Raw genomic sequence first — 12859 nt, forward strand, 5'->3', positions numbered from 1 at the left:
GAAGACTGAAGGGAGGCCCATAAACTAGCATGCCGAACATATATGAAGTGCTTAATGAGCAGCAGGGATGAGTTTTTATCACCACCAAGCTAGCCATGGATGCCTCCAGGAAGTGAGCGGCAGCTGGCACCCTCGCTCCAGCAGCAAGAAGCTGGCTGGCAGGGATTGCCAACCATCTCGACTCCCAGGGAGCTCCAGGCCTGGCCCGGTCCACTCCGAGGACACACTTTTCCCTGCTTGCCCACTCACCCTGCACACCCCACTGCCCTTCCAGAAGAACCACGTGACACTGTAAATGCAGAGCAAGAGTTTAATGCTATCTGTGTTCCCCATGAAGACCCCTGTGCCATAGGCGCTGGCAGTGCCAAATAAAGGGACTTCCATCTTAAACCAAGTGAACGTGCAGTTAGTCTCAGGGGAAGCCATGTAGAGCCATAGCCCCAGCTTGGGAGAACCACATGGCAGGCACCTTGATCTCAGGGTGCAGGACACAGACTGATGTATGATGCACTGGTGGGTCATGGGGTGGAGCGGCAACCTCAAGGGGTAGGGATGAAAGGGTCAGATGAGGCTCCATTTCCTACAGAAGGTATTAATTTAAAATGGGAGAGGAGGACAGTGCAGGCAAGCTGCTCCCCTGGGCTGTTGCAAGATTTCATCTGTGTTAGAGCAGGGGCTATACACCATCTGTTCCCTTGGAGCTGGTGGCCGGTGGTGATGGCCAGTGATGCACTGTCTTCTCCTTAAACCCACACGGCCTCTGGGGGCCCAGGCTATCGGACGACAGAGGCCTTCCATCACTTTACCTTCTTAAAGGTGCCAGGTAAGACCGTGGGGCTAGAGCAGGGACCTGGCCAGGCAGGTGCTGGAAAACAAAGGGAGAGGCTAGTGCTGTGACACTTCGTAGAGGGCAGAGACGTTATTGTACCAAACGAAGGCTGGGGGTTGAAGCACATAATCTTCATTTCAAACTCCCTCTCCTCCCCACCCAACCCAGGATCCCCAGAGCTTGGTCATCACGCCATCCCCACACATCCTCCCCGCTCTCCAGCTGCCAAGCATCACTCGGGTCTTGGAATTGGTACAAAGTTTACTAGATCATACAACATGGCTCACAAAAGCAATGGGGAATTCCAATGAGGGCACTGTTTGTTGGTTTGGTTCCTTTTACCAAATGGAGACAAGACACTTTCCCACAGAACTGCCCACCTCCCCCCACCCCCAAGACAGACAGAATGCAAGACTGTCACGAAGTGGCTCTGACCAGTTCCACGGACACACGACTCAGTGGCACGGACACGTCCTGATGGGATCCTCGGGACACCAGACAGCAGTGGGTGCTGGGACAGGAGGAAGCAGCTAAGATGCCCCTGGGAGGAGGAGCCCCGGCAGTGTCTGCTGGTGATAATACATTTCACACAGGGGATGTATCCCCAAGGACGGGCTGCGGAGGCCCCATAAGGCCTGGCGGATGGCGTGACTTTCATCTTGGGCCAATAAATAACTCTGTCAGACGAATGCAGAGACTGGAAATGGGCGCCACTAAACTTCACACATGGGGAGCGTACGACCAGGTTGAAATCAGATCATGCAGAGTGGCAGGGCAGGTGAGGAGGGGCCGGAGTGGGGAGAGATTATCAACAGCACACGCTCTATTCTGTACCCTACGTTATGCGCCATTAGCTGGCTCGGCTTCCCTCCCCGCTGCGGCGGTGGCGGGCTCTGGCGCCGGCGGCTCCCCCCGCACGGCTCACTGGGAGGGACGGGGTCACCGCCCCAAGAGAGAAGTGCTGGAAGGGCAGCAGGCTGGGGGCCGGTACTCTTAGCTGCTCATCTCTTCCCGGAGCCGGACGCCCACTGCCGTGATGAGGGCAGCCCCCTTGCCGCTGCCGTCTTCGGACAGGAGGAAGGACACGTTACATTTTGGTGACAGTTCCTTCACGGTTTGGTACATGATTCTGGAGAAGCTGAAAATGACAACACACAGAGGGGAAGGGTGAGTAGGGGAGATGGGGAGAGACGCTGGACCCACGTGAGGATGCCGCAGGACCCTGACGACAGGGGGACAACCAAGATGGGAGGGGCTGCTTAGGAGAGGACACTGGATCTGCTGCCAATCCTACTGCCACGAGTCTTTGGCAGGTAGGAACAACTGAGAGTCCAAAAAGAAGTGACTGCATGGCTTATCAGGGCCGAGGCACGAATAACGCACTGACACACCCAGCCCCAAAGCCCGGGGTGTCTGGAGGACCGGATATCAGGAAGGGTGCTAGGGCCTGGATGTGGCCCAGCACCAGGGCAGCTTGGCCGGTGACATGGAAACAGACACTGTGCAGCCCCCACTGTGCCCCGAGACCTCCCTGCTCATCCCATCCATGACCCAACACCTGGCATCATCAGAAGCCAAGAGAGGCGGGCCCCAGTGAAAGATAATCTCACAGTGACAGGTGACTCCGGGTCCCTACATGGTGGGCTGACAGTGAGAGAGCGCCAGGCTGAAGCAGCTCAGGGCGGTGGGGCTCTCAGCGGTGATGCCGACTGCCCTCTGTTGAGCCCCTACCAGAGCCTGCCCTACACCTTATATACTGATTTCCAGTGCTGCCCATGGCTGTCATCCTGTGAGAAAGACGACACTCGGCAGTGCAGCCTCCATACCATGGTGCCAGGATTACATCCAAGGTGTATGGCTCTGAATCTAGCTCTCAGCCCCACCAGTGTGCTTCCCCAGGTGACGAAGAGGACAGCTATGAAGAGGACAGCTATGACGGCGGGGAGGTGGGGGCAAGACAACCAGCTCCATCCCCAGCCGTAGCCATGAGGCAAGCAGCTAATGCCTACAATGATCTGGGTGAGGTAGCTTTTAAGTACAGTGACGTTATGGACCAGTTTACCTGGGATAGTCCCAGTGTAATTATTAGCAGCACTCTCCTCACTGGCAAAAGCACCCCAGTTTATAATGATAAATAATATAGTCACTAGATTCTTAAGAGCCAAGCTTGGGGAGGTGAGGTACATGAAAGGGCAGGCGGGGCCAAATATCCTCCTTGGGCACAGAGTGTCAGGCACTTGACCATGACGAGGCCACTCCCCACCCCTCTGCCTGCCCTGCAAGCCTCTTGAGAAACTGATCTAGCAGGTGAACAAGGCAACGCGCCCTCCTCCCTCCATCCTTCACTTCCTCTCCCCACGTACCAAGCACAGCCTCCTGGGCAGGCTGCAGCTACCCAGCTGGACAGGAAGCCCACACCCACCCTGGCCTCAGACTCTGCCTGGCCCAAGAGGGGGCCCAGGAGGAGTGGGGAGGGGGGCGTGCGATGCCACTGGCATGCGCTGACCAAGGGAAGCCACTCGTCTCCAAGGATCCCAGTTAAGCTCCAGAGCAGCTCATCCCCTGGACCAGACAAGGCTCAGTCCCTGAATGCACAGCCTTCGTTCGGGTCCTGGTGAGGAACTTTCCTGGTGGGACTCCCATCCTGCGGTCCCATAACCATCAGGGGACCTCGCCATCCCAGGCAGCTCTGCCACTCCAACTGGAAGCCCCACTCACTGCGGATGAAGCTTGTAGAGTGTGCCATCCACGCCCACAGTCACGTTGAGGTGGTCCAGCCCTCTGTTCTCGCGGATCTTGTCCACCACGGCAGCCATGCCCGCACCACACAGCTGCGCGGCCCGCTTGGACACCACCCCGCACACGGTCTTGACGAGGATACTGTCGTCACAGGTGCTGTTCAGGCCCAGCTGCTGGAGGATGGCCCGGACCTGGAGCAGCGCTAATCGGTCACTGTGGGGGACAAAACCAGAGGGCTAGAATGAAGTGGGACTGCCCAGAGCGGCCTGGGAGCTGACTCCAGCCCCAAAACACTGTCCTTACCATGAGTAGGGTTGTGGGGGCTTCCTTCCTCCAAAACAACACTTATTTATTTTGATTCATTTATATCTTTTTTAAGATTTTATTTTTTAAAGTAACCTCTACACCCAACACGGGGCTCGAACTCAAAACCCCAAGATCAAGAGCTGAATGCTCTACTGGCTGAGCTGGCCAGGCGCCCCTGTTTATTTTTAAGTGATACCAAAAGTATTACACCTGAAATTGTAGAAAATTTGGCAAATATAGAAAACTTAAAATTCTAAAATTAAAACTATTCACAACACCAGAAGCAATCTATTAACACTTTAATATTTTTCCTTCCAATCTACTTTTCCTAAATGTCAAAAAATGAGCTTCTTATGATATGCAAAATGGGCTCATCTTTTATCTGTGATTTCCTTTCTGCCTTTTTTTCCCCCCTACTTCACACTTCTGAGCTATTTCTCACATCCTTGTCTGAGAACAGGACCAGAAATAGCTGCCATAGTACTCCATTCTGGGGATGCACCTTAATTTATTTAGCCAGTTTGGAGAAAATGACATTGTTTGCAACTTCTGCTATTACGAAGTAACACTCTGATAAAGTTTCCTGTTTATAAACCTTTGTGTGCAACTCTGCTTTTCCCCTTAGGAGATACATTTCTGGGTCAAAGGTACTTTGATACATATTGCCAAGTGCCTTTCAGGAGGTTGTGTCCATTTTCTTTTTCCCTCTCTCTCCAGCTGAGTTTCCACTATACTTGTCCCCAGTGGAAGGGATCACTTTCAAAAACATGCTAACAGGGGTGCTTGGCTGGCTCGGTAGGAAGAGGATACAACTCATGATCACAGGTTCAAGCCCCACGTTGGGTATATAGAGATTACTAAAAAAATAAACTTAAAAAAAAAAAAAGTAGTAATGGCATCATGCTGCAGTGTGGTTTGTATCCTCCTCTATTCGAGAGAAAGACTTTTTTCAAAAAATTTTGCTTATTGCCCATATGAACTACTATTATGGCAAAACTTGTTATTCTCTTGGGATATTTGTCTTGATCTTATTGAATGGAAAGAGAGGACAATGACCAACAGTGATGGCAAGGGTGGTAAGAGCAGCCAGCCTTTCTGAAGGATGTAGCATGTGACAAATGCTTCACATACATCACTTCATTTCCCCCTAACAGCCCACCGATGTGTGTACGGTTACCTCCATTTTCAAGACGAGGAGACTGAGGCTGGGAGCACTGAGTAACTCACTCAAAGCACACAGCAGGTCTCAAGACCAGCTCTGTCGAAGCCCCTGCCCGCTGCCCAGCACTCTGCTGCCCAGCACTTGCATATATAATGTGAATGGTTTCCATAGCTTGCTATTTGCCTCAGGTTTATTGCCAAGTTTTTTTTAACTTACAGAAGCTATGTAGCTAAATTTGACAATTTTGGGGATCCCCAGGTGGCTCAGTGGTTGAGCATCTGCCTTTGGCTCAGGGCATGATCCCAGGGTTCTGGAATTGAGTCCTGCATCAGGCTCCCTGCAGGGAGCCTGCCTCTCCCTCTCTCTCTCTGTCTCTTCTGAATAAATATTTTTTTTTAATTTGGCAATTTTTTTCTTTCTTGCTTTGCTTTCATTTTATTTTTAAATTCCAGTATAATTAATGTTGCTCTTATTCTTAAAAAGACCTTTCCCACTACTTCATACCCATTAGGATAGCTATAATTTAAAAAACAGGGGTGCTTGGGTTTCTTTGGTTAGACTCACGTAATGATCTCAGGATCCTGGGATCAAGCCCCGCATCGGGCCCCCTGCTCAGCAGGGAGTCTGTTTCTCCCTCTCCTTCTGCCCCACCCCCTTGCTAGTGTGTGCACTCTCTCTCTCTCAAATAAATAAATAAATAAATAAAATCTGTAAAAAAAACAACAACAACAGAAAACAAGTGTTGGGCAAAGATGTAGAGAAATCGAACCCTGGTGTGTACCACGGGTGGCAGTGTAAAATGGTGCAGCCACTGTGGAAAGCAGTGTAGTGGTTCCTCAAATATTAAAAATAAAATTACATCTAATCTAGCAATTCCATGTAGGTATTTACCCCCAAAGAATTGCAAGCAGAACTCAATTGTGTATTTTTATCCTCATGTTCATAGCAGCATTATTCACTGTAGCCAAAAGGTGGAGGCAATGCAAGTGTCCAAGGACAGACAGATAGATAAACAAAATATGATCTATACATAGAGTATTATTCATCCTTAAAATGGAAAGAAATTCTGACACACGGTACAACATGGATGAACCTTGAGAATGCTATGCCAAGTAAAATAAGCCAGTTACAAAAAGACAAAAACTGTATGATTCCACTTACATGGGTGTGTAGAATAGTCAAATCCAAAGAGACACAAAGTAGAAGGGTGGGTGTCAGGGACTGGGGGGATGGGGAGTTGCTGTTTAAGGGGTAGGGTAGTTCAGGGTGATGTAAAAGTTAAATTCAATGATATTTTCTTCTAGTTCTTCTATGGCTCCTATTTTGCCCACTCAGCTCTTGGCTGCATTTGAAATGACAGAAAGAGGGGAGAACTTGTTTCCTGGTCTGTAAATGAGCGCCCAGCACCAGCTGCTGACAGCCTCTCCCTTCCGAGCTGTGGTGAAATGCTACTACCCGGTGCACTCAGGCCCACCAGGGCCAGTGCACTGGGGCCTTGTGTCTGCTGCTAGCACTTCACTGCTTGGGTTCTGGTGGGCAGTGAGTTTGACGTACAAGTTACAGATACAGGGATGCCTGGGTGGCTCAGCAGTTGAGCATCTGCCTTTGGCTCAGGGTGTGATCCCGGAGACCTGGGATCAAGTCCCATGTTGGGCTTCCTGCATGGAGCCTGCTTCTTCCTCTGCCTGTGTCTCTGCCCCTCTCTCTCTGCCTCTCATGAATAAATAAATAAAATCTTTAAAACAAACAAACAAAAAACAAGTTACAGATATAGACATGGGGGAAAGCGATGAGCAGGCTCCAGCGTGGCCCACATTAATATTGCTTTTATGACCATTCTAAAAACAAGGTGGTTTTTGCTTTTGCAGAGCACCCTGCCCTCTTCTCATAGTTCACCATGGAAGAGGCAAAGGCAGGGATGAAGCAATCACGGCACAGAAGAAAACGGGAAGAAGACAAAGCAACTTGTGGGGCTCACTCACTGGGTGACCAACAGCCTAATCCCAGCCTGCCTTTCAGATGAATGCAGGTGGGACTAGACCTATGGCTCTTGGCTCTGCTGGTCTCAGTGCCCTTTGACATTAGTATCTGTAATGCACCTTTATCCTGAAATGGAGTCCATACAACTTTACTTATACACAAGACTTCCAACAAATACACATAACGCTCCAACATAAAGAATGAAGAGAAGGAAAATTATTTATAATAAAATTATATTATTTCAATCTGTAGCTAGCTGCTCATGGCCTACTACTCCAGATGTGGGGGGAACCCCTCACAAATGATAAAACATCCCATGAGAGGCCTCCACGCCCATACTGATCCCCTGGCCACATGGACCTCTAACAGATCTGCAGGGACACCCCTCATCACTCACCTCTCAATCTGGGAAAGATATTTGGTCTGAAAGATGCCCCGAGTCTTCAGTGTCTCAGAGATCTGCCCTCGGAAGAGGAACCCCTTCTTGGTGAAGTCAATCAAGATGTTGCGGACAATCTCCCCCAGGTACATACCACTAATCATCTTCTCGAACCTGAAAACAGGAGCAGAGGCTGGTATCTATGTGTAGCCTTTGGTCTTCCAATAGTCCCGGGCGTCTTCCTGCCCCTTGAGAGCATCACCACCTGCACACCCAGCCCTGCGCTCTCAGCAGAGGCAGAGGGAGGCCAGGAAGGGCAAAGGGATCCTTAACCCTCCCCAGGATCAGAACCCACATCACCAGCACTCACATCTAACTGCAGGACTGTCTCCCTCGTGGCCAGACTTCCTGCCTTTGCCCGCAGAAGCCCACTCCAGCTCTCAGCTCAAAACTTTCCTCCAAAAAACCTGTCCTCCCCCTGACTGGGTTCCATCTGCCTCTCTCAGGCACTCCCTTCTCTGTCACAAGGCACACGGGCACACTGCCTCTCTTGGCCCTGAAGCAAAAGCCTAGAGAGCCTGGAACATGTGTCCTGCTCAGCTTTGAGGCCCAGGGTCTAGCACAGCGCAGTGCTAGGCTCTCAGTCCAGTGCTCAATAAATATCTGCAGAATAAGCAAACAACTGGTCTGAATCTTAGGAACAAGAAGACAATGAGGAGAAAGTTTCCTCTAGATTTCTGGAAGGTTTTGAGAAAGCCCAGAGTACTGGTCAAGCCCCAGCACAGCGATGAAGCCACCTAGGCTGGAGGGTTTAGGTGGCTACCACACTCCTGAGGGCAGCCTATTCCTGGGGCTTGTCTCCTGCCCTTGCTATGCTCCAGTCCCAGTGTCCCCAGGCTGGGAAGAGTCCATTGGACACTCCAAAAGATCTCAGGTGCTCCATAGGAAAAACACAAGATTATGCTACTATTATCAGCTCCCAACCAGTCCTTCTGACACCATCAAGGAGACCACCTCGGTGCAGTGCTGATGGGGCTCCAGCCCCTTTCACTGCCTGTTGCTTCCCTCCAACCCAGGAGGTCTTCATTTCGAGCCTATGGTAGGCAATCGAATGACACTGATCTTTGCTACATTCATTTTATGATTATCATCTATTTATGGTAATACTGGTTTCCCCTTTTGTTCCTCTCTTGTTAAATTTAAGTAAAAAAATATAAACTGACTTAAAAACATTAAATAAATGACATGTAGGTATATCTGGAAAAAGGCATAAATCTTGAGGGTGGCTGGAGAACAACTCTTATTTGGGAGGTGCCAACTCCCCCATCCTTTCTGCTCCTGAGGACACAGCTCAGACCAATTCATCCTGGCGACGGCATAGGATGGCCTGAGTCCTGGGAGCCTGAGACAAGGAGTCATCTGTCTCTCTGCAGGGAGGACAGAGACTGCCAGCCCAGGCACGGTGTCTGAGACCCAGGCTCTAAAAAGCCACGAGGTGGTGTGGGAGGATGGGGGAGGATGAACAGAGCCGAAGCCCCCACTGGCCACATCCTAATTCACTTTGCCCTTTGACAAGTATAGGTCAAGTATGTTTTACTTCCACTAAAACAAAACAAAAACCTGCTGACCAAGAGCTTTCTATTAGTCTGTTGAGGAAGAAACACAGAGCAATAGAAAGACCAGAATGTTCCAGGATGATCACAGTCACTGAGGGAAGTGGTGTGGCTGCTGCCACCCTGTCCTCTGGGCATACTCCTAGACAGAGGGGGCACCTGGCCAGGACATCAACCTGGGCCCACGTGTACCACATTGGGGGCACATCCTTCTGTTTATCTGCTCTCTGTGAGCCAAAACCAAAGTCAGGAGGGAATCTGAGGGACTAAGCTTCTGTCCAGACTCCACCCCTACTAGAAACTTCTTCTATTTTAACAGGCAAAATACAGCCTTACAGCCTCAACGTCCTACCACCATATGTGTCTTCCTCCACCAAGCACAGTTACCTTTGTTTCCCAGCGTTTAGAGAATATTCATCCACCAGTCTGTCGTAGATTGTTCTGATATCATCTAGACACCCGTTGTCCCCGAAGGCACCCCACTCCATGTTGATACACATCCGCCCATCATTCCCCTCCAGCATCTCGACATTCTTCATTTCTTCCATGTAGCAAGCATTGCTGCCAGTCCCTATGGGACACAAGGTGGGAAATGGATGGCTGTGCCACCACGCCCAGGGTAGCAGTGAGGGCCTGGGGCCTGCCTAGGATTCCACAGACAGGGGATGTGTTTTTGAGACTAATAACAAAATAGCTTTCCTTTCCTAATGTTTTCCAGGAAAACTTTGAAATAGAAAAGGAGAGTCAGTGTTAAACTATCCAGAGAGCATGTGATCAACTTACTTTATACTAAGACGTCAATATCAAGAGTCTCGTGTGTTTAACTGCCAGGACAAGGCTCTGTTTATTTTAATAGAAGGAAATAGAAGGCAGTCTGACAACAGAGCTACGTCTTCAATGGCAAAAGTTTAGGCAATATTCAGATTGGAAGGATATTTCTCTTCTCTCTCTCTCCAAACTACATGCATATCTATAAAACACTACATTGGGGGGTTGTCTACTATCACACGGTGGATGTCTGCTTATCTTTACTGATTGAATATGGTCATGGACTAGCCTGCCCAGTCCACCCTCCCAAGTGTTTCAGAATGAAGCCCACAGTTAGTTCAGAGAAGGCCAGTGTCTTGATCATGTCAGTGGTGCCTTTCAAAGGGAGACAGTTCCTCACCATTTTGATGTCACGGACCTCTTTGAAAATCTGATGATTCTTCTGAGAAAAGGGAAAAGGGATATTCCTCTGGATGCATACGCTCTACACACATACAACCTGACATATGGTTTCCAGAGGTTCAGAGTCCTCTGCTTTCCCTCCCTGAACTCCCCAGGCTTGGGGAGGATTGGGGTAGGACCACCAACTGTTTGCTGTTCTCATCCATGAGAAGCTGAGTGTGGAAACTTGAGAGGAAAGCACTCTAAAACGTGCACAACTGTTTCAATCGCCATGACATCCAAGCCCCTGTGGTCACTGGCCTTGTCTTGGTAAATGGACTACAAAATTTAAAACCAACCATTTAACAAAGGAATACTTCCCCCAGATATTTTAATATGCACCTCAGTCACCTGGGGAGCTTGTTAAGATGCAGATTCTGGGGTGGGGCCTGAGACTCTGCATTTCCAACATGCTGGCAGGTCCACAATTCCCGTAACCAGGCCCCAGAGCACCACCAACCCAGCCCTCAGGTGGGATGCAAACCGACTTTCAGCACCCTTGGGGGATACAAGGCAATCTCCACTGGCCAGACCAAAAGGGCCTGGATTGGTTTCATTCTTTTTAAATAAACTTAAGTAGAATTCATGGATGCTTCTCACTGTGTAACTGGATTGTTTTGTGTTTCTCTTTTCTCAGCTCCCTTTCACCCCAAAGTGTGAAACTGAGAGAAGAGGAGCCCGAGAAATGGCCAGGGGTGCACAGAAAGCCAAAACACATAAATCCTACTTCTTGCCAAAGGGCACTGGGAGCAAAGAGATGGATAGAGGGAGGAAGGAGAAAGTGGGTGTGAATGCAGCAGGAACTGGGAGCACCTCCACTCTGCTCGCTTACCCGGTGCCAGGAACAACTAATCAGGCAGCCCTGAATTAGGCAGGAAGGCCAGGCCTGGCCTCCAGTGGGGAATGTGCTGTGTCACTCTGGATTTGCGTGTCACACCTAAGGCCACTCATAAGCAGAGGAGTGGGGCTGGCTAGGTAATGAAAGAAAGCTTTCAAAAGAAAGGAGGAAACAAAATAGCCCCAGAGCCAGGCCCCCAAACCTTACACTTGCATCTGTTCCCCAGTTTTCAGAATGTTCTCAGGAGCCAAACATGTCTTAACAAATGAAAGGGTATTCCAGGCACCAGGAAGGCAGCCTGCAGGAGCTTTATCCCCATCTCCCAGACACCTGGCAAAGGGTCTGCACATCAGGGCTGTCACCCCATCTTGTCCAGGTAGAGCCTGCAGAGGTTGGCCAGGAAATGGGGCCTTCTCCCAGCATCCTGACACCAGGAGCAGGCTCAGCTGGACAAATGGTCTTCTCACTGCCCTAGTTGATGTGCTTCCAGAATACCATGCTCTCAGGCCCAGACTCCTAGTGTGTTTGGACTATAAGGGAACAACCTACAGAGCCAACCTCTCTGCATCTCATTAAAGTGGCTGCCAAAGGCAAAATGGTGCTCAAGACTACTCTCTGGCCCTTTCCCACAGTCAAGGGAGGAGGACTCTGTTGCCTCCCCAGTCGCAGGCTCCCACCCCACAATACCTGCCTGGTGGCCCTCCCACTGAGCCCAGTAGTTGTCCCAATGGCCAGCCCAGCCCCAGGTACTCCCACCCTGTCCACCCAAGCTGTGTGAGCCATTTGGGGCCTCGCTCCTAGACAGCTCTAGTCGCAAGCCCTGGGGTGAGTGTTGGGGAACAGAAAGCCACCAGGATAGCTCTGCATCCTCGGTCCAAACTCTGGAGGTGGTGACCAGACAAGAGGGACAGACATAGTGTCCCATACAGAGAACTGAGCTGCTGGCTTGAGGCCCCACAGAACAGGACAACCCAGCCTTCCCTGCCCGAGAGAGACAGACTTTCCAGAACACCTACCTACGATGAGCCCAACCTCGCATGTAGGCTCTTCATAAGCACAGGTCATCATGGTGCCCACCGTGTCATTGACCACAGCCACCACATCCAGGTCAAATTCCTTTGGAAAGAAAGAGATACAACTTTAGGAAGGGACGGCACTGCCTGACACATCACCAGAAAAAGTTTCCTTACCAACCTTTAAAAAGGCAATTAATACTCCTTCACTAACTAAACTGCTAAACCTACTATTAATGATGTATCTGACACTGGAGATCTACAGAAAGGTAGCATTCTACCCATTTCACAGATGATGCTGAGTACCAGAGAAGCAGCCTGGACCAATCTGGTGAAGGGAGAAAAAAACAAGGGACTATGGCCAAACAACTCTCTTTCTCGGGGAGTTTAGAGTGTTACAGCCTTCCAGAAGGCAAACACCAATGCCAAATCCATTCCTTAGAATCTGTCCTTCTGAAATAGCCATGCAGGTACACAAAGATACTTACTTCATGGCTCACGTGGGCCAGAAATATAGATCAAAGGGGGCTGTGTAAAACACGAGTTCCAGCAAACACTGCAATGCCGTGCCACCGCGGAAAAGAGGGAGGTTGATCTCTGTGTAGTGACATGGCAAGATGCCGGTTTCACATTAAATGGAATAAGCAAGTTGTAATAGAGCACATACGGGAGCATTCCCATCATATGATGCGCGTACGTGTGAGTCGGTATATGCACAGAACGTAAATCGGAAGAATGCTACCATTAAGAGTTGTGCAGTGGGCAAAAGTAGGTCAGGTTTCTTTCCCGCG

The 12859-nt window shown here is 50.0% G+C and overlaps 1 protein-coding gene across 3 annotated transcripts in view; it reads right to left on the reverse strand.

Annotated features, from left to right (window-relative positions):
* Positions 1-296: 296 nt before the first annotated feature.
* Positions 297-12859, reverse strand: part of HK1 (hexokinase 1) — a 69687-nt gene continuing 57124 nt past the window's right edge. For all 3 annotated transcript variants that reach the window (XM_055325228.1, XM_055325229.1, XM_055325231.1), the window contains exons 14-18: positions 12072-12171; positions 9396-9579; positions 7414-7569; positions 3548-3781; positions 297-1967 (exon numbers count right to left, since the gene is read on the reverse strand). In XM_055325228.1, coding sequence (XP_055181203.1) covers positions 1823-1967; positions 3548-3781; positions 7414-7569; positions 9396-9579; positions 12072-12171 — 819 coding nt within the window. In that variant the 3' untranslated portion in view covers positions 297-1822. The remainder of the gene's footprint in view (positions 1968-3547; positions 3782-7413; positions 7570-9395; positions 9580-12071; positions 12172-12859) is intronic.

This window comes from Nyctereutes procyonoides, unplaced genomic scaffold, assembly GCF_905146905.1.
Source record: "Nyctereutes procyonoides isolate TBG_1078 unplaced genomic scaffold, NYPRO_anot_genome, whole genome shotgun sequence".
Lineage (NCBI taxonomy): Eukaryota > Metazoa > Chordata > Mammalia > Carnivora > Canidae > Nyctereutes > Nyctereutes procyonoides.